Source organism: Saccopteryx leptura, chromosome 1 (genome assembly GCF_036850995.1).
Source record: "Saccopteryx leptura isolate mSacLep1 chromosome 1, mSacLep1_pri_phased_curated, whole genome shotgun sequence".
In the NCBI taxonomy this organism is placed as follows: Eukaryota; Metazoa; Chordata; class Mammalia; order Chiroptera; family Emballonuridae; genus Saccopteryx; species Saccopteryx leptura.
The window spans coordinates 49,246,742-49,271,273 of NC_089503.1; the positions used below are offsets into that span (position 1 = coordinate 49,246,742).

The following is a 24,532-nucleotide window of genomic DNA, read 5'->3' on the forward strand; positions in this document are numbered from 1 at the left end:
CAGAAGTTCTTTACTACACAAAGTAGATGTATGCATGTAATTTGATTCTAGCACAAGTGAAAACACAATAAATACCTGTTCCTTTAGAAGTTTCTGCCTTAACAGCTCTTTCTCTTGCTCCTGTTTGGCCCGTAACTCCCTCTCTTCTTCGTCCTGTTTGCGTGCCCGGGCCACGTGGTACTGGGCCTGGCTCAGCAAGTCAGAGCACTGCCTAGAACATTTCACATTTAGAGAAAGTGAATGCAGCCAGTGTACTTTTGGTTCAAACACTCAGAGCACTTGTTTTCCTTACACAAATTAAAGAATCTGAAGGAGGAGCATTAGCTGTTATCTATGGAAATTGTTAATTAGCAAAATTAACTTCGTTTCTTATAAGACAATACTGTCAACTATGCTAAGTTTCCAAATTATCATGTTTGCCCAAAGCAAAACTAAAAAGGTTCTCAATATTATCTTCATATGTGACTCAGAGTCAGGAATATCTTGATTCTGGTGACACAGTTGATATATTTTCCCAACAAACCCAAGTAAATTTTGCCATGCTCACTGAAAGAACCTTTAGAAAAAGTCCTTGGTCCAGGGTAGGTGTCCCAGAGAAAAGTGTGAACGACCCCTGAGAGACCAGGACACTGTGCCAGTCTCCCAGCCCACACGAGACCACCGCCCGCCCCAGGACACTGTGCCGGCCTCCCGGCCCACACGAGACCACCGCCCGCCCCAGGACACTGTGCCGGCCTCCCGGCCCACACGGGACCACCGCCCGCCCCAGGACACTGTGCCGGCCTCCCGGCCCACACGGGACCACCGCCCGCCCCAGGACACTGTGCCAGCCTCCCGGCCCACACGGGACCACCGCCCGCCCCAGGACACTGTGCCAGCCTCCCGGCCCACACGGGACCACCGCCCGCCCCAGGACACTGTGCCAGCCTCCCGGCCCACACGGGACCACCGCCCGCCCCAGGACACTGTGCCGGCCTCCCGGCCCACACGGGACCACCGCCCGCCCCAGGACACTGTGCCGGCCTCCCGGCCCACACGGGACCACCGCCCGCCCCAGGACACTGTGCCAGTCTCCCAGCCCACACGGGACCACCGCCCGCCCCAGGACACTGTGCCAGTCTCCCAGCCCACATGGACCACCGCCCGCCCAAGGCCACCATTTACTATGGTAATTACCTGGCTTCAGTGGCAGCAAGGGCCAGATCGAATCTCATTTTATCTCCCACTTTACTCAAGTAACTGAAGTATCTAAATAAAATGAGAAAATAAAATACTTAAAAGATTTTAATCACATAGGCCCTTTAGATTTTTTTTTACAGAGACAGAGAGAGAGTCTATCTCAGAGAGAGGATAGATAGGGACAGACAGACAGGAACGAAGAGAGATGAGAAGCATCAATCATTAGTTTTTTGTTGCGACACCTTAGTTGTTCATTGTGCTTTCTCATATGTGCCTTGACCATGGGGCTAAGCAGACCAAGTAACCCCTTGCTCGAGCCAGCGACCTTGGGTTCAAGCTGGTGAGCCTTGCTCAAACCAGATGAGCCTGCACTCAAGCTGGCGACCTTGGGGTCTTGAACCTGGGTCCTTCTGCATCCCAGTCTGATGCTCTAGCCACTGCGCCAGCGCCTGGTCAGGCCCTTTAGATTTTTTATCTGTTGTATAAAAACAGTCTGAGAAAAGGCTTACATATTAACTGACTTACATGCATGTATTTAATACATGAAGGGCTAGCATCTCAATAGGAAAATTATATATGCAACTCACTTAAAAAAAAGACTTTCATCGATATGCTAATCTGTTTAATAAAAAACAAGTTCATTAAGAAAATCCACGTTACACTTAATGTTAACAGTAAATTAACAAAAAAACCAAAAACAAGTTAAGGCAATGAATATGTACTGAACATGAAATTTACTAAATATGTCAGCATGGAGGTTAGGACGCTTAGGCCATGAAAGCAATTACAATCTACCAAGCGAGGCCACAATGCTTAAATAAGAATTCTTTAAGGTTGGACAAAACCTGAAGAGATGTCAGGTTTTAATCTGACCACACAATGAACTACCAAATAAATACTATAAAGTTACATAAATTTTCAGCTGAAAAACTTATTATTTAAGGGGGAAAGGCTTATCTTAGCTCAGTGAAAATTAATAGCCCATAAAAAGACACACTGACATAAGAAATAAAACCAACATAAGTGGAATCTAAAAGTTTTGAGTATGTAACATGCTGGGTCATATTACTGTCAGATTAATGAAAAATCTAGAGCACGCTTGAAAGCTCGCTAACTAGCCAGTTCCAGGGATCTGGCTCCTTGATCCAACTCGGGCAGGATCCTTGCTGCAGTTTGGCACCACCTGGTGGCAGCTATCTGGTTTGGTTTAAAAATTGCTGGAATGATTTGAATAGATTCCCTTTTACTAACAGATTCCTAAGGGAAGTGATTTTCAGCACCTTCTGAGACACGAGTCTAAAGAAACAAAGCGTTTCAAAGGTTATTTCTACACAGTCTTTACCTATGTGCAAGCTCCAGTTCCTTCACAGCATTTAGTACTTCCTTCAGATTACTCTTCTCATCTTTCAGGACAGAGGTAGCTAATCTTTGTAGGACCAAGGCCACATTAAACATAAGAACTGTATCACTGGGTGCCACATGTCTAGCCTATAAATAAAAAACAAAGTAAATATTGCATATGATCTAATGAAATGAAAAGGATTTTAGTGAAAGATTGTCAGGTATATGAATTTGCATAAAACAGACTAAAAGATCCATGTAATGGAGCACAGAATTAAATAAGAATAATCATGAGTTCTTTTACCTTCAGCAAAGTCTGTTTGCATTCCTGCAACTTGCCACACTTGAAGAGGGCCCGGGCCAAATAGAGCACAACTTCAGTGTTCTGGTGCTTGTAGAACTTCCTAAGGCAGTTTTCATACTGCGATAAAAAAGTTAAATCTCAACAAGAATGAAATAATATTGTTATTTTGTAATAAAATTTCAGGCTATTTGAAAGCTATATGAAAAGGTATTTTATCCTTTCAATGGTTAGTTTCAAAGAATCAGAGAATGAATTCTGATACTCACCAGGATAAGTTTTCACAACACAAAATTCTGATCAAAAGAAAAACTACTTGAAATAGTTTTTCTATTTGAAATTTGGACCAAGATAGAAAAGGACAAGCAGACTAGAAGGCCGTTTTCATCTTTAGCAATACTATCTAGAATCAGCTTATTGACAACTTATTAGAAGTCATACACCCAGCTCCTTTGGGTTCTACTCTGTCACCTTTTCTTAGGATCGGTGAATTCTACTGGCAATAGGCATGAGAAGTCTCATTCTTCTGGCTGTTAGCATTTTGGTGAAATTATTAATATAGTAATACTGGTATTAATTTTTCCATGAACATGTCATTTTTTGACAATGGAATATATTTTGCTGTAGATAAGATCTTTTCCATGAAAGATGATTAAATAATTTCCCCCTGAATATCCCTAGTGATAATTTGCATTTTAAAAGGCAACATCATCATTCTGAAGATCAGAAAGGCCCACCTCCAAAAACACAACTTCCGAGACTAAAACACGGAATCTGGGTTCTATACATCCTTGTGACTACTGCCTTTCTGATATTCAAATACTGTAATAATTTCCACCCTAGTACTTCCCAGAGCCTGAACTGCTCTGACCTTCTACCTTTAGTAAGAAGCTTGTTTTCTCTAACCTTAGTATTTCCCATAGAGCTCAAGAGCCTTTTAACTTTTTAATAGAGTAGTACTACTCTTTTACTCCAAGTTCAAGCACTCAACAAATATGAAGCAATCAGTGGTGGAGCTCTGTAGAGCAAAGACAGGTCTCTACATTATATAATTATAAACCTCTGAATAGACACAGTATCACAGGAAATAGCATGCCACTCCAGGACAGGGCTAGAATGGTTAAGAAAACATCTGCTCAACAATGAACACAATATAAAATATATCTTGAAAGAAAAGATGTTACCATCTGAACAGCACTGATATATTGCTTCTGCTCCACATAGATGTGTGCTAGGTTCAACCACACATCACTGATATCTGCTGTTGCTTCTCTCACTTGGGCAAATACATCACGTGCTTCACGGAAATATCCTTTGTGGGCCAGAACAGCTCCTAAAGTTAGAGAAAGGTTCACAGTTCAGAATTTTCTAATTGTGACCAGAAAAAGAACTGAAAGTCCTAACTTCAATACATTTAGAAGAAAATTCTGATCTATAAACATTCCTCCAAAAAGCATTCATTTCACAAATTCAAATCTTATAATCACCTATTCCATTAGCAGCATATAGATTCTTTGCATCATTTCTGAGTACTTGCTTGTAGATGGCCAGAGCACGATCTTGATGGCGCTTTTCCTACCAAAAAAACAAACAATGTAAAAAGAATTCAAACAAGAATGAAACAAATATCAATTTTGTTTTGAAGAGACAATAACAAATCACTTTTTCTTGGCCCTGGCTGGTTGGCTCAGCGGTAGAGCATTGGCCTAGTATGTGGATGTACCAGGTTTGATTCCCAGTCAGGGCACACAGGAGAAGGGACCATCTGCTTCCCCACCCCCTTCCCCTCCCCCTTCCCCTCCCACAGCCATGGCTCGACTGATTCAAGTGCATCAGCCCTGGGTGCTGATGATGGCTCCTTAGAGCCTCTGTCTCAGGTGCTAAAAATAGCTCGGTTGTGAGCATGGCCCGCAAAAATAGCTGGGTGGATCCCAGTTGGGGTACATGCTGGAGTCTGTCTCTCTATCTTCCCTCCTCTCACTTGGAAAAAAAAGAAAAAAAAATCACCTTTTCTCGATCTCGGGTGGGCTGATGCAAAGTTTGGAGCCAGACGTTGCCAAGGGCCAGCATAGAGTAAGTGTCACTCTGTGTAGCTGGTTGTTTTAATATCCTCTCAAATTTCTTCTGGCCTGGACCCCATTCTTGTTTTGCCAAATGAAGATTACCAATCAAAGACCAGGCATCTGGATGGTCCTGAAACATATGCATAAAGAGAAGTGAAATCTGTCATTTGGATTCAGAAAGATGAGTCATTTTTCCATAGCAGCTGATTACTGAAAAGGTTTACAAGCTACATTTACAACAGTGTTTTTCAAACAGAGACTTTAGATTAGGAGCTGCAAAATCAATTTAGTGTGAAATTATCAGCAAAAGAAATGCAACAACATAGACTATAATAAAATTACCAGTATCATTTACATGGCAAGAGCACATAATGATTTATAAAACTTTCATTTCAGTTGTTTATATACACATGTGTGTGTACTAAGCTAAGATGTGAAATCAGCGGGCCAAAATCAAAGTTTAGACGAATTCCATACTCTTTAATACCTTTAAAAAGTATATACATATAACAAGTATATATTTAAAAAGGGAGATGCCAAAATATTAGAAATATGATAGCTATTAAATGGAAAACCTAACTTACTGAGAGAAAAAGATGAAATAATTATTTTTCAAATCTAATAGTTAATATCACCAACCTGATTAATCTGAAGAGCTTCCTTAAACCAATCTGAAGCTTCATAAAAGTTTCCTTTATCTCTGGCCATGGCTCCGAGGCGCAGATAGCCTGAAAATATATGTTTAAAATATTACCTATAAAGGTCATAATTTAAGTCATACTTTTGAAACAGTTGTTTTTTGTAAACACATTCATACCATGAACAGAAAAAAGTCACACAGGTAAAAAAATATCTAACAAGTTAAAGCAATCAGTCATCATCAAGTTTTACTGTCTGAAATCTCCGCTTTTCCTCTTCCACTCCTCTCCCAATGCTAGTGGCCTGCTCCAAGTCCATATCTCTAGTTATTTTAAAAGCTTTGCGTTGTCTGTTCCCAGTTTCTCTTGTCAAGTTACTTTTTTCTTAAAATATTACTTGTCATATGGCAAAACAGTGATGGGCAGACTACTAAAAATTACTTGTTACAAAAACCTGGGCTCCAACTGTGGCTCTTTCATTTAAATAAGAAAGTGCCACACAAATGCAAGTTACTTTCCCAGAAAATGTCATTCTCCTATGGCTTACTACTGCCTATCAAATCAATCCAAATTCAGTATGGCATTCAACTAAAATCTTATTATTACATTTATAACACCATGTCAGAGGCCAAGTTAATAGCTATTGGGTTGATCAGGGTCAAAATACCATTGTTTTAGGTTCTTTTAAGGAAAGTACAAGATGTGAATTATTTTTAATAAAATAATTCCCAAATTTTACAATGCTTAGAAATTGTAAAAAAAATCAAGGTAGAACATTTTTAGTTATGATCATTTCACTGTCCTTCCCATTATAAACACTGCTCTTTCCATTGTAAACACTGTAAAAATGACATGAAAGCAGGACCGTCATAAAGGTAAATCTATCACTAAGGAGTTACTGAAAATTTAATAAAGGAGTTGACCCACTGAGATAGCCTTATCTACGAAATATGGTCCAATTGATATTTTAAATTGATTATAAAAGAGAAAAAGGGAGAGAGGAGAAAGGGAGAGAGAAGACAGAAACACAGATCTGCTTCATATGTGCCCTGACTGGGGATTGAACCTGCAACTTCTCTACTTCAGGACAATGCTCTAACCCAGTGGTCCCCAACCTTTTTTGGGCCACGGACCGGTTTAATGTCAGAAAATATTTTCACGGACCGGCCTTTAGGGTGGGACGGATAAATGTATCACGTGACTGAGACAAGGGTCAAGAGTGAGTCTTAGACGGATGTAACAGAGGGAATCTGGTCATTTTAAAAAAATAAAACATCGTTCAGACTTAAATATAAATAAAACGGAAATAATGTGAGTTATTATTATTATTATTTTTTTACAGAGACAGAGTCAGAGAGAGGGATAGACAGGGACAGACAGATAGGAACGGAGAGATGAGAAGCATCAATCATTAGTTTTTCATTGCTCACTGCAACACCTTAGTTGTTCATTGATTGCTTTCTCATATATGCCTTGACCGCGGGCCTTCAGCAGACCAAGTAATCCCTTGCTCGAGCCAGCGACCTTGGGTCCAAGCTGGTGAGCTTTTGCTCAAACCAGATGAGCCCGTGCTCAAGCTGGCGACCTCGGGGTCTCGAACCTTGGTCCTTGGCATCCCAGTCCGACGCTCTATCCACTGCGCCACTGCGTGATAAGTTATTTATTCTTTCTCTGTGGACCGGTACCAAATGGCCCACGGACCAGTACCGGTCTGCGGCCCGGGGGTTGGGGACCACTGCTCTAACCAACCGAGCTATCAGGGTCCAATTAATTTTTAGTTGTTTTAGTTTCTAGCATAAATTTAAGTGAAATTGCATCTATTTGCCTTAAAGAACAGGGGATATTAAAACCTTCGAAATAATTTACTATTGGTTCTAAGAAAGATTTTTTTTTTTTCAGGCTAAATTTTGCTGCTGTTGTGGGACTTTTAATTCATTAAAAAATGCTTAGCCCTGGCTGGGTAGCTAAGTGGTTTGCTCCCCAGTCAAGGCACATGTAAGAATCAACTAATGGCCTGACCAAGCGGTGGCACAGTGAATACAATGTTGGCCTAGGATGCAGAGGACCCAGGTTCGAAACTCAGAGGTCGCCAGCACAGGCTCACCAACTTGAGCCCAAGGTTGCTGGCTTGAGCAAGGGGTCACTGGCTCAGCTGGAGCCTCTGGTCAAGGCACATATGAGAAAGCAATCAATGAAAACTAAGGTGCTGCAATGAAGAATTGATGCTTCTCATCTGTCTCCCTTTCTGTCTGTCTGTCCCTCTCTCTGTCTCCCTCGCTAAAAAAAAGAATCAATCAATGAATTCATAAATAAGAGGAACAACAATAATGTTTCTCTTTCTCTCCCCTTCTCCCATCTCTCAAATCAATTAATCAATAAATAATTTTTTGAAAAGTTTAAAATTCTTACAGTCAACATAGTTAGGGTGTTCCCGTAAGATGTTTTTATACAGTTTTTCTGCTTCATGGAATTCACACATTGCCTCATACAGCCTGGCTAAATTGTATGATGTTGTAACAGAAATGGCATTATAATAATGTTCATCATGCTCAGCTTCTGCCTTTGCACGATCCAATGAAGCCAAAAAATATTTCTGTAAGAAAAGAAAATCATTTTGTTAAGACTTAGTTGATGCATCTAAAAAAAGTGAGCATTCAACTAGATAGTGTAAAAGAAGGGAATTTCTCTTTTCCTACCTTTGCCTCCCCTAGATTTCCAAGTCTAAAATGGAGGGCACCCACATTATTCAGAATCTCTGGGGGGACATCGGCCTGTACTTTTTCCTGAAGGATCCGTGTTGCTGTTCCATAGGCTGAAAGGGCACCCTGTATTTCCAAGGTGGACAGAACAGGTGTAAGTGAAGGTGAGAGAGACACACACTACACATTAGGTGGGGGATGAAACACACTGGTAAATACCTGTATATCAGTCTGTTCCAAGATTTGTGCCAATTCAATCCAAGCTTCAACATCGTCAGGATATTGTTCTGTGACCTTTTTCAAATGACCCTTGGGGTAAAAGAGATCATTAAGTTGAAGTATTTTCCAACTACAAGCTGTCAGAGTAGAGGGTGGTGGCTATTCTACCCTGTTTAATAAACTGTTTTTATTGTATCTCTTCTAGCAGTAACTAGAAATAAGGAATAAGTGTATGTAGGAATAGATAACACAAAACAGCTAGGATTTTTAAAAACGTACCTTGGCAATATCTCGCTTTTCTTGATCTTCTGAGGCAGCATACAGAGAGCCAAGAATTTTCATAGTTTCATAATTATTGGGATAAGCCTTCAAAACTTTCTCAAAGCACTGAGATGCATTTTCTTTGTCACCTCGATAAATATACATTTGTCCCAAACCAAAAAATGGCAGCACAAAAGAGGAGGAGGCAAACTGTGTGGCTTGATAGTAGTACTGAAAAGCTTGGTCATAATCTTCCTACAAAATGAAAATAAAACAGGACCAATAAGACATATGAAGTATTTCAAAGACTTGAACAGCTGTAAAGCAAAAAAAAAAGAATGGATATTTAGAGAAGGCTGAAAATGATCTTACCTGAACATGGAATGATCTAGCCAGCTGGTAGCAACTTTCTGCCTGCATAGCCTCCACTTCTGTATTATGGAATGCATGGAGAGCCAGGTGCTGGACCTTACTATAATCCTGAACAGGGAAGATCCGGAAATCAACTGAGTGAATTCAAACAACTTTAACAGTCTCAACCATAAGGCTTCTTTTAGAATGGTAACTGAATTAACAATAACAGTGCTGTATGTATCCAGACTTACTGATCATTCCTCTCATTTCCCTTCCTGATAAATTGGGGGAAGACAGAAACTAACATTTACCGAGTGTTTAACATTTGCCCATTATATCTATTACTTTTTAAAAATTCCTACAACAACCATTGCAGTCATTAGGCCTATTTTTGTGATGAGAAGACCTAAGAGAGCTTAAGTCCCTTATTAACAGTAATAGGAACAGTTACAATTTATTTAAAACTATGTACTACATACCAAACACTAGCTAGGTATGATTCTTATATTGTTTCAAATTTAATTAGAACCCTGCAAAGAGTGTCATTATTACCATTTTAAAGATGGGGATATGGAGGCTTAAAGAGATAAAGTGTGTTGTCAATAAAGCTGAAAGCTAGAATCTGAATCCAGGTGTTTCTGATTACAAGAAAATGTTGAATCACATGAGAATAGTAACTGCCAGAGTTGGATTTGAATTTAGTTTTATTTGAAAAAAATTTTATTATTTTATTTTCTCGATTTTAAAGAGGCGGGAAGAGAGAGAGGGAGGGGAAGAGAGAAAGAAAGAAACACCTAACTGTTCCACTCATTCATGAATTCATTGGTTGACCCCTGCTTGTGCTCTGACTGGGGATCAAACTCACAATCCTGACACATCAGGATGATGCTCCAATCAACTGAGCTCCTCAGCCAGGGCTGAAGTTATCTCTGTTTCAATGCACAGGTCATGACCTTCCTAACAGACCTCTTTCATCTGGATTGCCGAGCTAATCTCCTTAGAGTCTCAGAGTCAGAGCTTCTGCATCAGGAGAAGGAAACAACTTTCCGATTTTAACAGGAATGTATTTTATTAATTCAACTAGAAATCTGGTCTGGAGTACAGCTTTTGGCCTGACCAAGTGGTGGCGCAGTGAATAGAGCGTCAGACTGGGACGCGGAGGACCCAGGTTCGAGACCCTGAGGTTGTCAGCTTGAGCACAGGTTCATCTGGTTTGAGCAAGGCTCACCAGCTTGACACCAAGGTCACTGGCTTAAAGAAGGGGTCACTTGGTCTGCTGTAGCCCCCTGGTCAAGGCACATATGAGAAAGCAATCAATGAATAACTAAGGTGCCACAATGAAGAATTAATGCTTCTCGTCTCTCTCCCTTCCAGTCTGTCTGTCCCTCTCTCTGCCACACACACAAAAAAAGTACAGTTTTTGTTTGATCAATGGCCAGTGTTGACATTTTTTTTATACTAGGAATAATAATGTTATTGCAGTCTTTAATAGTAACTGAGTGTTTCCAGTAGATAAGTATTTAATGTGCACTTTATATTTAATTTTAACTACCACTCCCCCAAATCCTACAAAGTATTATTCTGTCTTATAACTGAGAACATTAAAGTTTAAGGAAATTAACTTTCCCTAAAGCCACATAACTATACAATGGTGATGCCTGAATATGAACCGAGGGATTCAAAGTCCACACTTTTAATTATGCTATACAGTCTTTTAGCTAAATTTATGTATTGTTTAACTGAAATGAGGGTAAAGATTAAATGTTGGGTTTTTCTTACTATGGAATCTAGTTTAATTTTCTTATTTTTATTATTCCATGACTCATGACATACTTCTAGAGAATAAAAAAGGTCTATTTGAAATTTACATAAAATGTACTAAAGATTAGATTCTATAATATAAATATAGTTAAAATGGCCATATTATCCAAAACAACATACAAACTTAATGCAATTCCAATCAAAATTCCAATGTCATTTATTAAAGAAATGGAACAAAAAAAATCAACCTTTGTATGGAACCATAAAAACCCCCAAATAGTCAAAGTAATCCTAGGAGAAAAAATGAAGCTGAAGGAAGGCATTACAATACCTGACTTCAAATTATACTACAGAGCTGTTATAATCAAAACAGCGTGGTATTGGCAGAGAAATAGACACAACAGACCAATGGAACAGAATCAAGAGCCCAGAAATAAAACCACATATATATGGACAAATCATCTTTGACAAAGGAGCCAAAAACACACAATGGAGAAAAGAAAGGCTCTTCAATAAACGGTGCTGGGAAAATTGGAAAGCCACATGCAAAAGAATGAAACTTGACTACAGTTTGTCCCCTGCACAAAAATTAATTCAAAATGGATCAAAGACCTAAATAGATCTGAAACAATAAAGTACATAGAAGAAAATATAGGTACTAAACTCATATGGACCTTGGCACAGAGAACTTTTTATAAATTTGACCCCAAAGGCAAAGGAAATAAAGGCAAAGATAAATGAATGGGACTACATCAAACTAAGAAGCTTCTGTACAGCAGAAGAAACTGAGAACAAAACAAACAGGCAGCCAACTAAATGGGAGATGGTATTTGCAAACAACAGCTCAGATAAGGGCCTAATATCCAAAATATATAAAGAACTCACAAAACTCAGAACAAACAAGCAAATAATCCAATAAAAAATGGGAAGAGGACCTGAACAGACACTTCTCCCAAGAAGAAATACAAATGGCCAACAGATATATAAAAAAATGCTCATCTTCATTAGTTATTAGAGAAATGCAAATCAAAACTACAATGAGATACTACCTCACATCTGTTAAATTAGCTATTATCAATAGGACAGGTAATAACAAGTGTTGGAGAGGATGCAGAGAAAAGGGAACCCTCATTCACTGCTGGTGGGAATGTAAATTAGTATAACGACTATGGAAGAAAGTATGGTGGTTCCTCAAAAAATTAAGAATAGAACTATCATATTATTCAGCAATCCCTCTTACAATGGAATACTTCTCAGCCATAAGAAACCATGACCTAGAGTTGCTTATGACAACATGGATGGACTCTGAGAACACTATACTGAGTGAAATAAGTAAATCAGAAAAAGCTAAAAACTATGATTCTACACATAGGTGGGATACAAAATTGAGACTCATGGACATAGACAAGAGTGCAGTGGTTACCAGGAGGAAGGGGATAGAGGATGGAAAGGGGGAAAGGGGTTGGGGGAGGGGCATAAAGAGGGACAAATAGAAGGTGATGGAGGATGATTTGACTTTGCATGATTGGTATACGACATAATCAACTGTCCAAATTATGTGGAGATGTTTGCCCAAAATCTATGTACTCTTGTTGACCAATGTCACCCTGTTAAAATTAATTTTCAAAAAAAAAAAAAAGATTCAATTCTATTTTAAAATCCTAATTCATATCTTCTTTTGTACAACTGAAACTTCTCTTTCTTAGTTTTCCCCCTAAATTTTTTACCTTAGTGTACTTTGCATTCTGGCTGCTTCTCTTCCCAATCAAAAGATCAAGCTCATGTCTCAGCTCTTTCTGGAGGTTTGTGTTAATTGCCCAGGAATTACAATAGCTCCCATGTCTAAACCCACTTTACCACTCAATTATTGACACGTCTAGGATGTTAATCAACAATACCTTTTCTTCCGAGCTAACTTATTCTTCTATAGGAGAGGCAATGTAGTGTGGTGGGCAGAGAATTAAAAAATTATATATCAGCCTTACTATCTGCTAGTTGAGTGAATTTTGGCAAGTGATGTTACTCAACTTTGCCAGACTCAATTTTCTTTCTTTCTTTCTTTTCCCAATTTTCTTATCTATAGAAGGGGAAATAGAAATAGCCTGGCTACCTCCTAGGGCTGCTAAAATGACAAACTGAGAAAACATATGTAAACATGTTCTGTAAACCTTAAAGACATATGTATATTCCATAGGAGATGACCTCACATCACACGGCACAGTGCTGATCACAGATCAGGTGTCCAGTAACATGCAAACTATCTTGGTTTACATATTTTACTTATGAAATCTATAAGGGTATGTATATACTGACTGTGTTAAATACAAGGGTGACTAGCATTGTCTATGAAAAACTAAATAATTCTCTTTTGGTTCAAGGAAGCTGTCCTAACACCTGTGAGCACTGATTATTAGATATGCATTCAAATATTTAGAATCAGTCCTTTGTTTTTTCCAGTAAAAGTCAAACTAACATGAATAACTGTTGTATCTTAAATAGTAATACTTAATTTGTTTATAAGATGTATTTTCATCTTCTCCCCAAAGAGTTGTCTTTTAGTACCACACCAGTTACAGCATAAAGCTTAATTAATAATTCATTATCTAAGGCAGGGGTCCCCAAACTACAGCCCGCGGCTGCATGTGGCCCCGAGGCCATTTATCCGGCCCCCGCGGCACTTCTGGAAAGGGCACCTCACTGGTGGTCAGTGAGAGGAGCATAGTTCCCACTGAAATACTGGTCAGTTTGTTGATTTAAATTTACTTGTTCTTTATTTTAAATATTGTATTTGTTCCCGTTTTGTTTTTTTACTTTAAAATAAGATATGTGCAGTGTGCATAGGGATTTGTTCACAGTTTTTTTTTATAGTCCGGCCCTCCAGTGGTCTGGGGGACAGTGAACTGGCCCCCAGTGTAAAAAGTTTGGGGACCCCTGATCTAAGGGGAGTGTTTCCATAGCCAGAGGGAGTAAAGCATATGGTTAAAAGCTGTGTGACTTTAGCTTATTAACTCTGCCTTAATTATTCATCCATAAAAAGGGGATACTACCAATACCTCATAGGCCTGTTGTATAAATTCATGGAATGCACGTTTAACAGAGCTTGCCATTTAGTGAGCACTGAATGCATATTAATGGCAACAATAACAGTAACAGTATTTACTAATAAGGATCAATAAAGGTTTGTAAACTTTTACCTAAATTGCTATTTAACTAATTTAAAAATTCTTAGTATAATTTAGTGTCTTAGTGTAATTCCAAATGGCAGATTAAACTTTCATGCTTACTGTTTAACTTTGCCCATAAAATCTTGGATTTAAGCCCTGGCTGGTGGCTCAGTGGATAGAGTGTCAGCCTGGTGTATGGACATCCCAGGTTCAATTCCTGGTTAGAGCACACATAGGAGAAGCACCCATCTGCTTCTCCCTCAACCTCCTTCTCTCCTTCTTCCCCTCCCAGAGCCAGTGGCTAGATTGGTTTAAGCATGACCCTGGGCACTGAGGATAGCTCCCTTGGAGCACATCAGCCTCAGGCACTAAAAATAGCTTGGTACTCGAGCATCAATCAGCCCCAGATGGGGTTGCTGGGTGGATCCTGGTCATGGCACATGGGAGAGTCTGTCTTACTGTCTTCTCTCCTCTTACCTTAGGAAAAAAAAAAAAAGAAATCTTGGGTTTATACTGCTCACAAAAATTAGGGGATATTTCAAAAATGAATATGAAGCAATAAAATATCCCTTAATTTTTGTGAGCAGTGTAATACATAAGATATACCACTGGTTCTATCGAATTAGTGGAAACTTTAAAAAAATTCCATTATAACCACTAGCAAAAATTTCAATGACTCTGTTGCCTATAGAAGTAGGTCCAAGGGGCCTTATATTACACAAGTGTCCCACTCTGGATCCCACACATCACCTATCATAAGCCCACCATATGCTCATGATGTTACAAACTAAACTAGCACTATTTCACAGAGCTGTGTTTTCCCTCCTTCTAGTGACCTCCTCCTAAAAATTTAAGAGCTTTTCCTTCTTAGTAAAAACCTTCTTTTTAAATTTTTAAAAACTGATTTTAGAGAGAGGCAGGAAGGGAAAGAGATGAGAAGCATCAACTCATAGTTACTTCACTTTAGTTGTTCATTGATTGCTTTCTCATATATGCCTTGACCGGTGGGTTCCAGCCAAGCCAGTGACTCCTTGCTCAAGTCAGCAACATTGGGGCTCAAGGCAGCAACCTTTGGGCTCAAGCCAGTGACCCCACACTCAAGCCAGCAACCTCAAGGTTTTGGGGTTTCGAACCTGGGACCTCAGCTTACTGGGCTGATGTTCTATTCACTATGCCACCACTGGCCAGGCTGAAAACCCTCTTTTAACCAGATGATCATTTCCTTTCATTTTTCTAAAGCAGCGTTAAGATCTTTACTTTTACATTTAGTTTACATGTCGATTTTCTATAAAACTAAACCCCTTAAGTTCAGAAATCATGTCTTACAGACCTCTACATCCCTATCACAATGTTGGGTACCATATAAAGGGGAAATAAATGTTAAATACATGAATGAATGAATGAATGAACGAACAAACGTACCCAACCCCAGGTAACTACCCCCAGATACAAACTCTAATTTGAAAAAAACTCTTGGCATCTTCAAATTGCTTTCCCAGTAAAAAACATAAAGTATAAACTACAGTACAGAAAAACAAAAATCAGGATTTAAAAGTAAAGAAAATTATACCTTTCTGCCTAGTCTGGTACATCTACTATAGGAAACAGTACGGAGGTTCCTCAAAAAATTAAAAATAGAACTATCATATGACCCATCAGTCCCACTTCTGGGTATTCATCCAAAGAAATCCAAAACACTAATTCAAAAAGATATAGGCATCCCTATGTTCACTGTAGCATTACTTATGATAGCCAAGATATGGAAGCAACCTAAGTGGCCATCAAGAGACAAATAGATAAAGAAGATGTAACACATATAAGTTGTTCCACTGATTACCTGACTCTAAAAAAGAATGTAATTGTACCATTTGTGACAACAAGGATGAACCTAGAGGGTATTATGCTAAATGAAAAAAGTCAGAAAAAAATAAATTCCAAATGATTTCAGTTATATGTGTAATTAAACAAAACAAACAAAACAAAACTGAAACAAACTCACAGATACCAAGAACAAACCAATGGCTGCCAGATGGGAAGGAGACGGGGGGGGGGGGGGGGGGGGGGCTGGGTAAAGAAGGGGAAGGGATTAAGAAGGACAAACTGGCAGTTGCAAAATCGTCACAGGGATGGAAAGTGCAGCATAAAGAATATAGTCAATGGCCCTGGCCGGTTGGCTCAGCGGTAGAGCGTCGGCCTAGCGTGCGGAGGACCCGGGTTCGATTCCCGGCCAGGGCACACAGGAGAAGCGCTCATTTGCTTCTCCACCCCTCCGCCGCGCTTTCCCTCTCTGTCTCTCTCTTCCCCTCCCGCAGCCAAGGCTCCATTGGAGCAAAGATGGCCCGGGCGCTGGGGATGGCTCTGTGGCCTCTGCCCCAGGCGCTAGAGTGGCTCTGGTCGCAACATGGCGACGCCCAGGATGGGCAGAGCATTGCCCCCTGGTGGGCAGAGCGTCGCCCCTGGTGGGCATGCCGGGTGGATCCCGGTCGGGCGCATGCGGGAGTCTGTCTGACTGTCTCTCCCTGTTTCTAGCTTCAGAAAAATTAAAAAAAAAAAAAAAAAAAAAAAAAAAAAAGAATATAGTCAATGATACTGTAATAACTGTATATTGTGTCCCATGAGTACAAGACTTATGGGGGTTCATTTCCTAAGTTATATAAATGTCTAATCACTATGCTGTAACACCTGAAGCTAATATAATATTGAATGTCAACTGTAATTGAGATTTTAAAAAATTCTTTTTTAAAAATTAAATATATTTGGGTGACATTGGTTAATAAAATTATATTGTTTTTAAGCGTATATTTCTATATCATATGTATATCACATGAATGTTTATCATGCAATGTCAAATATCCTTCTGTCATCATATATTTGATCCTCTTTAGCTTTAATATCTCCTCATCCCCTTTCCCTCTGGTAACAACCATAACGGTTCTCTGTGTCTGAGTTAAAATTTTTTTTAAAATTGATTTTAGGAAGAGAAAGAAGGAGAGAAAGAGAGAGAGAGAAACATTGATTTGTGTTCCACTTATTATGTATTCAATGGTTGATTCTTGTATGTGCCCTGACCAGTAACTGAATCCACAACTTTGGTCTATCAGGATAATGCCCTAACCAACTGAACTACCCAGCCAGGACCAAAAAATAATTTTTTAAAAAAAGAACTTTAAGAGCTGCCTTCTCCTACCTTTTTGAAGAAAAAGTGATTTGCCAAGTGGTTCAATACCATAGGGTTGCTAGGATCAATAGTATAGGCTCTGGAAAGAAGTTGGACACCATTTTTGATGGAATCAGCCTAAAAGAAAAACAAGGAGGACAAGGTTGAGTGAAAACATTACATATTTAGCACTTTTTCAGTTTTATTTAGAGTCTGAAGAAATAAGGTTATATAAATCTAAGTTCAGGTACCCAAATATAGCTCTTGTTTTAGTTGACCTTCACCAGGGATAAAACATTTCAAATAGTTGAGTTAAATTGCTAGAATTTAGTTTTCTTATAATTAATAGCAGAAACACCTCCCCCAGAACGCTGTGTGGGCAATTATACACAGGGGAAACATGGGAGCTTCCTTCTCAGGATAGCACAGAACTTCTCTAAGAGAAAGCCTCTCATCCTTTCCCTTCCTCCTTCCTTGTAAGGCTGATGTAATGATGAGATGCCTGGATATGTAACAACTGTTGTATAACTATGAGGTGACAGACAGGAGGAGGAAAGGCCACATATAGATTATTTAAACCCTAGGTTTGATACTGAGTGTATCCGAGTCTAGAGGGTTTAGTAAATAATAAAAACCAACGGTGTGTGCTTTTTGTTTGTTAGTTGCAACTAAAAGCATTCCAAACTGATATATAGTCTACAATCTCATTACCTGAGATTCTAAAATCCAAACCTTTAAAAAACAACTTTTGTTACCTTGGAGCAAGCTCATTTGGTGGCAAACTTTACCTGAATAGCGAGGCTATCCTACTAAGTAGTGTAAACAGTCACTCATTTTGCCATAGAAATAAAAGTTTGGGTTTGTGTCCTAATAACTGGGCACATTACATTTCTATAACCTGCTATCTTGATTTCTATAACACTGGCCTCAAGAGTTTTAGATAAGGGACTAGACAAATCAGCCAGGAGTTTTACACTCACACACCTCTTTATTGTTGAGCTCTAGAACAGCCAGTCCAACCAATGCTCCCACACATTTGGAATTGAGTTCCAGGGCTCTGCTGAATGCAAGACGAGCTTTCTCCAGTTTGTTAAGTTTCACAAAGCAATGGCCCATTCCTAAACGAACTTCCGCTAAAAAAATAAAATTAAGTCATTCAATCTGTCAAACTAAACATTCTCTACTTATGAGTTGAAAATATCCCAAAATTAACCTCAGTGTAACTACACTATGAAATCGTTTAGTATATCACAAACTTGATTTCATTGAAGGTTAGATCATACTTTTCTCTACCTTTCCCCCAACCCTGATCCCTCATCATGGATACATTTCTCACCATAGCACAGAACACCTCTAACACTGGTATTTTTCTTGTCTCCCAACACTCCTGGCTACACTGTACCTGCAATATCTAATTTTGAACTGCAGTTTAAAGTACAGTACAAAAAGCTTCCTTAAGATCTTAAATATTGTGACTCACTAAATGCACATACTATCATTCCCTTCACAGCTATGATTATACATACTACCCAATTTCCAAGCCATGCCAAAACACAACCATGCTCCGAACTAACGCTTCTCTCCACTGGTCACTAGATCCTACCTGTTCTCATCTATTTAAGGACACTGCTAGCAGCCCTCCCCTACATTCCCTGCATCATCAAATTTTCCTTGTCGACTAGATCATTCTTACCTACATACAAATATTCTCCCATCTTAAAAAAGATTCCTTTCTTGATTGCATTTCCCTTCACAGGTGCCAACACATTCCTATTCTTCCCTTACTTATAAAACTTCAGCCCTGGCCGGTTGGCTCAGCGGTAGAGCGTCGGCCTAGCGTGCGGAGGACCCGGGTTCGATTCCCGGCCAGGGCACATAGGAGAAGCGCCCATTTGCTTCTCCACCCCTCCGCCGCGCTTTCCTCTCTGTCTCTCTCTTCCCCTCCCCGCAGCCAAGGCTCCATTGGAGCAAAGATGGCCCGGGCGCTGGGGCATGGCTCTGTGGCCTCTGCCTCAGGCGCTAGAGTGGCTCTGGTCGCAATATGGCGACGCCCAGGATGGGCAGAGCATCGCCCCCTGGGGGGCAGAGCACCGCCCCTGGTGGGCGTGCCGGGTGGATCCCGGTCGGGCGCATGCGGGAGTCTGTCTGACTGTCTATCCCCGTTTCCAGCTTCAGAAAAATGAAAAAAAAAAAAAAAAAAAAAAACTTCAGATCTATATACACTTACTACCTCTACTCCCTTTCCTTCCATTTTCTCTTGATTTCATTGTGAGGATCTCACCATTCCAGTAAAACTGATTTTTATCAAGGTCACTAATAATTTGTATGCTGCAAAATCCAATGATCAATTCTAAATCCCTATTTTACTCTGCCTAACATAAAAATTTGACAGACACCCTCTTCTTCTGAAAACATTCTTTTAAAATTTATTTTTCAATTGCAGTTGATATTTAATATTATATTAGTTTCAGTTGTACAGCATAGTGGTAGACATATACATAACTTACCAAGAGATCCCCTCAAGAAGTAATACCCACCTGGCATCAATATAGTTATTACAGTATTATTGACTATATTCCCTATGCTATCCTTTACATCCCTGTGACTATTTTTAACTGCCAATTTGTACTCTGTAAGCTCTTCACCCGTTTCACCCAGTGTCCCGTCTAATTCCATCTGGTAAGCATCAGTTTGTTTTCTGTATCTCTGAGTCTGTTTCTGTTTTGCTTGTTCATTTATTTTGTTCTTTAGAGTCCATATGTAAGTAAAATCATGTATTTGCCTTTCCCTTTCTGACTTATTTCAGTTGGCATAATACCAACTAGGTCCATCTATGCTGTTTCAAATGCTAACATTTCAATTTTTTTGGTGTGTGTGTAATTGATTAATAAACAAGTGTGTATATGCACCACTTCATTTATTCCTTATTGATAGACATCTAGGTTGCTTCTATATCTTGGCTGTTGTTTAAAAAGCTGCAATGAACATACGGGTGCATATTGCTTTTCAAATTAGTGCTTTAGATTTCTTCAGATAAATACCCAGAAATGGAATCACTGGGTTACAAGGCAGTCCTTTCTAATTATTTTTGAGGAATCTCCATATTGTTTTCCATAGTGGCTACACCAATCTGCATTCCCACCAACAGTGTGCAAGCAATTCCCTGATCTCCACATCCTCCCCAACCCACTTGTTGATTTACAAACATGATAGCCATTCTGACAGGTGGTTTGGTTTTAATTTATAATTCTCTGATAATAAGTAACACTGAGCATCTTTTCACATCTACTGGTCATCTGTACAACCTCTTTGGAGACTGTCTTTTCAGGTCCTCTGCCTATTTTTAAATTGGATTTTTAAAAAAAATTTTGTATTGAGTTGTATGAGTTCTTTATACATTCTGGATATTATCCCCTTATCAGATGTATCATTGGCAAATATCTTCTTCCATTCAGTGGGGTTTTTTTGTTGTTGTTTCTCAGGTTTTTGTTATTTTTGTCTTTTTGTTTTGTTTATGGTTTCCTTTACCTGTGCAAAATTTTTTTTAGTTTGATGTAGTCCCATTTCTTTATTTCTTGTTTCTCTTGCCTGAGGAAATATATCAGAAAAAATATTTCTAAGAGAAATGTCACAGATTTTACTGCCTATGTTTTCTTCTAGAGTTGTATGGTTTTGAGTCTTATATTTAAGTTTTTAATCCATTTTGAATTTACTCTTGTAAATGCTATAGGTGGTCTTGTTTCATCTTTTGCATGCCCCTGTCCAATTTTCCTAATACCATTTATTGAATAGACTGTCTTTACCCCATGGAATAGTCTTGCCTTTTGTCATACGTTAATTGTCCATACAGGTATAGGTTTATTTCTGGACTCCTTATTCTGTTCCATTGACCTATGTGGTTGTTTTTATGCCAGTACCATGGTGTTTTGATTACTATAGCCTTGTAGTATATCAGGTAGTATGATGTTTCCAACTTTGTTCTTCTCAAGATTGCTGTTGCTAGTCAATGTCTTTTATGGTTCCATATAAATTTTTGGGTTATTAGTTTTGTTCCTGCAAAGAACACTATTAGCATTTTGATAGGAATTGCACTGAAGCTATATGTGGCTTTGAGTGGTATGGACATTTTAACAATGTCAATTCTTGCTATCCATGAGCACGGTAAATACGTCCACTTATTTATATCTTCTTCAATGTCTTACAACTTTCCAAGTGTAGGTCTTTAAATTCCTTGGTTAAATTTACTCCTAGGCATGCTTTTTGATGCAATTTAAATGGGATTGTTTCCTTAGTTTCTCTAACAGTTCATTACTGGTGTATAAACATGCAAGTGATTTCTGAATATCAATTAAACCTTTACTGAATTCACATTAGTTTTAGTAGTTTTTTGGTAGAACCTTTAGGCTCTTCTCTATATAGTATATCATCTGCAAATAATGACATTTTTTACTCCTTTCTTTCCATTGAGATACCTTTTATTTCTTCTTGTCTGACACTGTGGCTAGGACTTCCAACACTATGTTGAGTAAGTGTGGTGAAGTGGACATTCCTGTCTTGTTCTTAATCTTAAGAAAAATGCTTTTTAGCTTTTCTCAGTTGAGTATGATGTTAGCTGTGGGTCTGTCATATATGGCCTTTATTATGATGATTTATGTTTTCTCTATTCCCACTTTGCTGAGTTATCATAATAAAGGGGTGATGGATTATGCTAAATTATTTTTTTCTGAATCTATGGATACAATCATATCATTTTTATACTTCATTTTGTTTATGCAAATTGTCACATTAATTGATTTGCATATACTGAACAAACACTGCATGCCAGGAAAAAATCCCACTTGATCATGGTGTATGATCTTTTTAATGTTAGCTGAATTTGGTTTGCTAATATTTTGTTAGACTTTTGCATCTATGTTGATGAGGGATATTGGTCTGTAAATTTCATTTTTTGTAATGTCTTTTTCATGTTTTAGAATCAGATACTGTACTCTTGGACTCATAAAATGAGCTGAGGAACCTTCCTTCCTCTCAAATTTTTCAGAAGAGTTTGAACACAGGTGTTAATTCTTCTTTGAATGTTTGGTAAAATTCACCTGTTAAAACATCTAGTCCAAGACTTTTGTTGATCGTGAGTTTTCTAATTCCTGAATCAATTTTGTTGGTTGTAATTAATCTGTTCAGCTTTTATGTCTTTCTGATTCAGTCTTGGAAGATTGTGTGTTTCTAGAAATTTATTCATTTCTTCCAGACTGTCCAACTTGTTAGCATATAACTGTTCATAGTACTTTCTTTTAATACTTTGTTTTTCTGTCAGCTATCACTCTTTTTCTTTTCTGATTTCATTTATATAGGTCTTTTTTTTTTCTTAATGAGTCTGGCTAAAGGTTTAATTGATATTATTTATCTGTTCAAAGAACTAGCTCTTGGTTTGATATTTTGTATTGCTTTTTAGACTGTTTTATTCATTTTCACTCTGTTCTTTATTATTTCCTCCTTCCACTCACTTTGGACTTTGTTTGTTGTTCTTTTACCAGTTACTTTAGGTTTAAGGTTAGACTGCTTGAGATTTTTCTTGTTTCTTGAGGTAGGCCTGGATTGCTATTAATTTCCTTTTTAGGACTGCATTTGCTTTGTCCCATAAATTTTGGGTTGTTTTGCTTTCATTTTCATTTGTCTGAAGGTATCTTTTGATTTCCTCCCTTGATCTGTTAACCCATTCTTTGTTTAGCAATATGTTATTTAGCCTCCACATGTTTGTGTTTTTCATTTTCTTTTTTCCTGTAATTGATTTCTAGTTTCAGACCATTGTGGTCAGAGAAGATGCATGATATAGTTTTGATCTTTTTAAATTTATTAAGATTTGTTTTGTGGCCTGACATGTGGTCTACCCTGGAAAATGTTCCCTGTGTACTTGAAAAGAATGTATATTCTGCCACTTTGGTATGAAATACTCTAAATATATCAATTAAACTCAACTGGTCGAATGTGTCATTTAAGGATTCTGTTTCCTTGCTGATTTTGTCTCAAAGATCTATCCAGAAATGTCACTGGGGTGTCAATGTTCCCTATTATGACTGTATTACTGTCAATCTCTTCCTTTATGGCCAGAATTTGCTTTATAATATTTAGGATGCTCCTATGTTGGATGCATAATGTTTACAAGGGTTATATCCTCTTGTTAAATTGATCCTTTTATCATCATGCAGTGTCCTTTGTCTCTTATTATAGCCTTTGTTTTAGGCGATTTTTGTCTGATGTAAGTATTGCTTTCTCAGTTTTTTTTCTGTTTCATTTGCATAAAATCTTTTTCCATCCTTTTCTTTCAGTCTGTTCTTCGATGTGAAGTGGGTCTCTTGTAGACAGCATATATACATACAAATACACACACACACACACACACACACACACATGGGTCTTGTTTTCTTATCCATTCAGTTACCCTGTGTCTTTTTTTTTTTTTTACCCTGTGTCTTTTGATTGAACTATTTAAACCAATTGCTTTTAAAGTGATTATCGATAGGTACACAGTTAATGCCATTTTATTATTCATATCTGTGTCTTACCCTTCTTTTTTTTTTTTTTTTTGTATTTTTCGGAAGTTGGAAACAGGAGGCAGTCAGACAGACTCCCGCATGCACCCGACTGGGATCCTCCTGGCATGCCCACCAGGGGGCAATGCTCTGCTCATCTGGGGCGTTGCTCTGTTGCAACCAGGGCCATTCTAGCACCTGAGGCAGAGGCCATGAAGCCATCCTCAGCGCCCAGGCTAACTTTACTCCAATGGAGCCTTGGCTGAGGGAGGGGAAGAGAGAGACAGAGAGGAAGGAGAGGGGGAAGGACGGAGAAGCAGATGGGTGCTTCTCCTGTGTGCCCTGGCCAAGAATCGAACCCAGGACTCCTGCACGCCAAGCCGACGTTCTACCACTGAGCCAACTGGCCCAGGACCTGTGTCTTCCCCTTTCTTTCTTTCTTTCTTTTTTTTTTGTATAATTGAATTTTTCTGAAGCTGGAAATGGGGAGAGACAGTCAGACAGACTCCCGCATGTGCCCGACCGGGATCCACTCGGCACGCCCACCAGGGGGCGACGCTCTGCCCACCAGGGGGCGTCGCTCTGTTGCGACCAGAGCCACTCCAGTGCCTGAGGCAGAGGCCACAGAGCCATCCCCAGCGCCCGGGCCATCTTTGCTCCAATGGAGCCTTGGCTGCGGGAGGGGAAGAGAGAGACAGAGAGGAAGGAGAGGGGAGGGGTGGAGAAGCAGATAGGCACTTCCCCTGTGTGCCCTGGCCAGGAATCGAACCTGGGACTTCTGCATGCCAGGCCGACGCTCTACCACTGAGCCAACTGGCCAGGGCTGTCTTCCCCTTCTTAAAGAAGTCCTTTTAACAGTTTATGT

At 39.1% G+C, this 24,532-nt stretch overlaps 1 protein-coding gene across 1 annotated transcript in view; it reads right to left on the minus strand.

Annotated features, from left to right (window-relative positions):
* The window catches only part of CTR9 (CTR9 homolog, Paf1/RNA polymerase II complex component), a 41,278-nt gene that overhangs the window by 7,183 nt on the left and 9,563 nt on the right, over positions 1-24,532 (minus strand). The window contains exons 6-20 of the mRNA XM_066365806.1: positions 18,122-18,270; positions 17,168-17,275; positions 9,074-9,181; positions 8,720-8,956; positions 8,441-8,530; positions 8,219-8,347; positions 7,932-8,115; positions 5,524-5,612; positions 4,829-5,014; positions 4,309-4,396; positions 4,006-4,154; positions 2,825-2,941; positions 2,522-2,667; positions 1,177-1,248; positions 76-211 (exon numbers count right to left, since the gene is read on the minus strand). Coding sequence (XP_066221903.1) covers positions 76-211; positions 1,177-1,248; positions 2,522-2,667; positions 2,825-2,941; positions 4,006-4,154; positions 4,309-4,396; positions 4,829-5,014; positions 5,524-5,612; positions 7,932-8,115; positions 8,219-8,347; positions 8,441-8,530; positions 8,720-8,956; positions 9,074-9,181; positions 17,168-17,275; positions 18,122-18,270 — 1,988 coding nt within the window. The remainder of the gene's footprint in view (positions 1-75; positions 212-1,176; positions 1,249-2,521; positions 2,668-2,824; positions 2,942-4,005; positions 4,155-4,308; positions 4,397-4,828; positions 5,015-5,523; positions 5,613-7,931; positions 8,116-8,218; positions 8,348-8,440; positions 8,531-8,719; positions 8,957-9,073; positions 9,182-17,167; positions 17,276-18,121; positions 18,271-24,532) is intronic.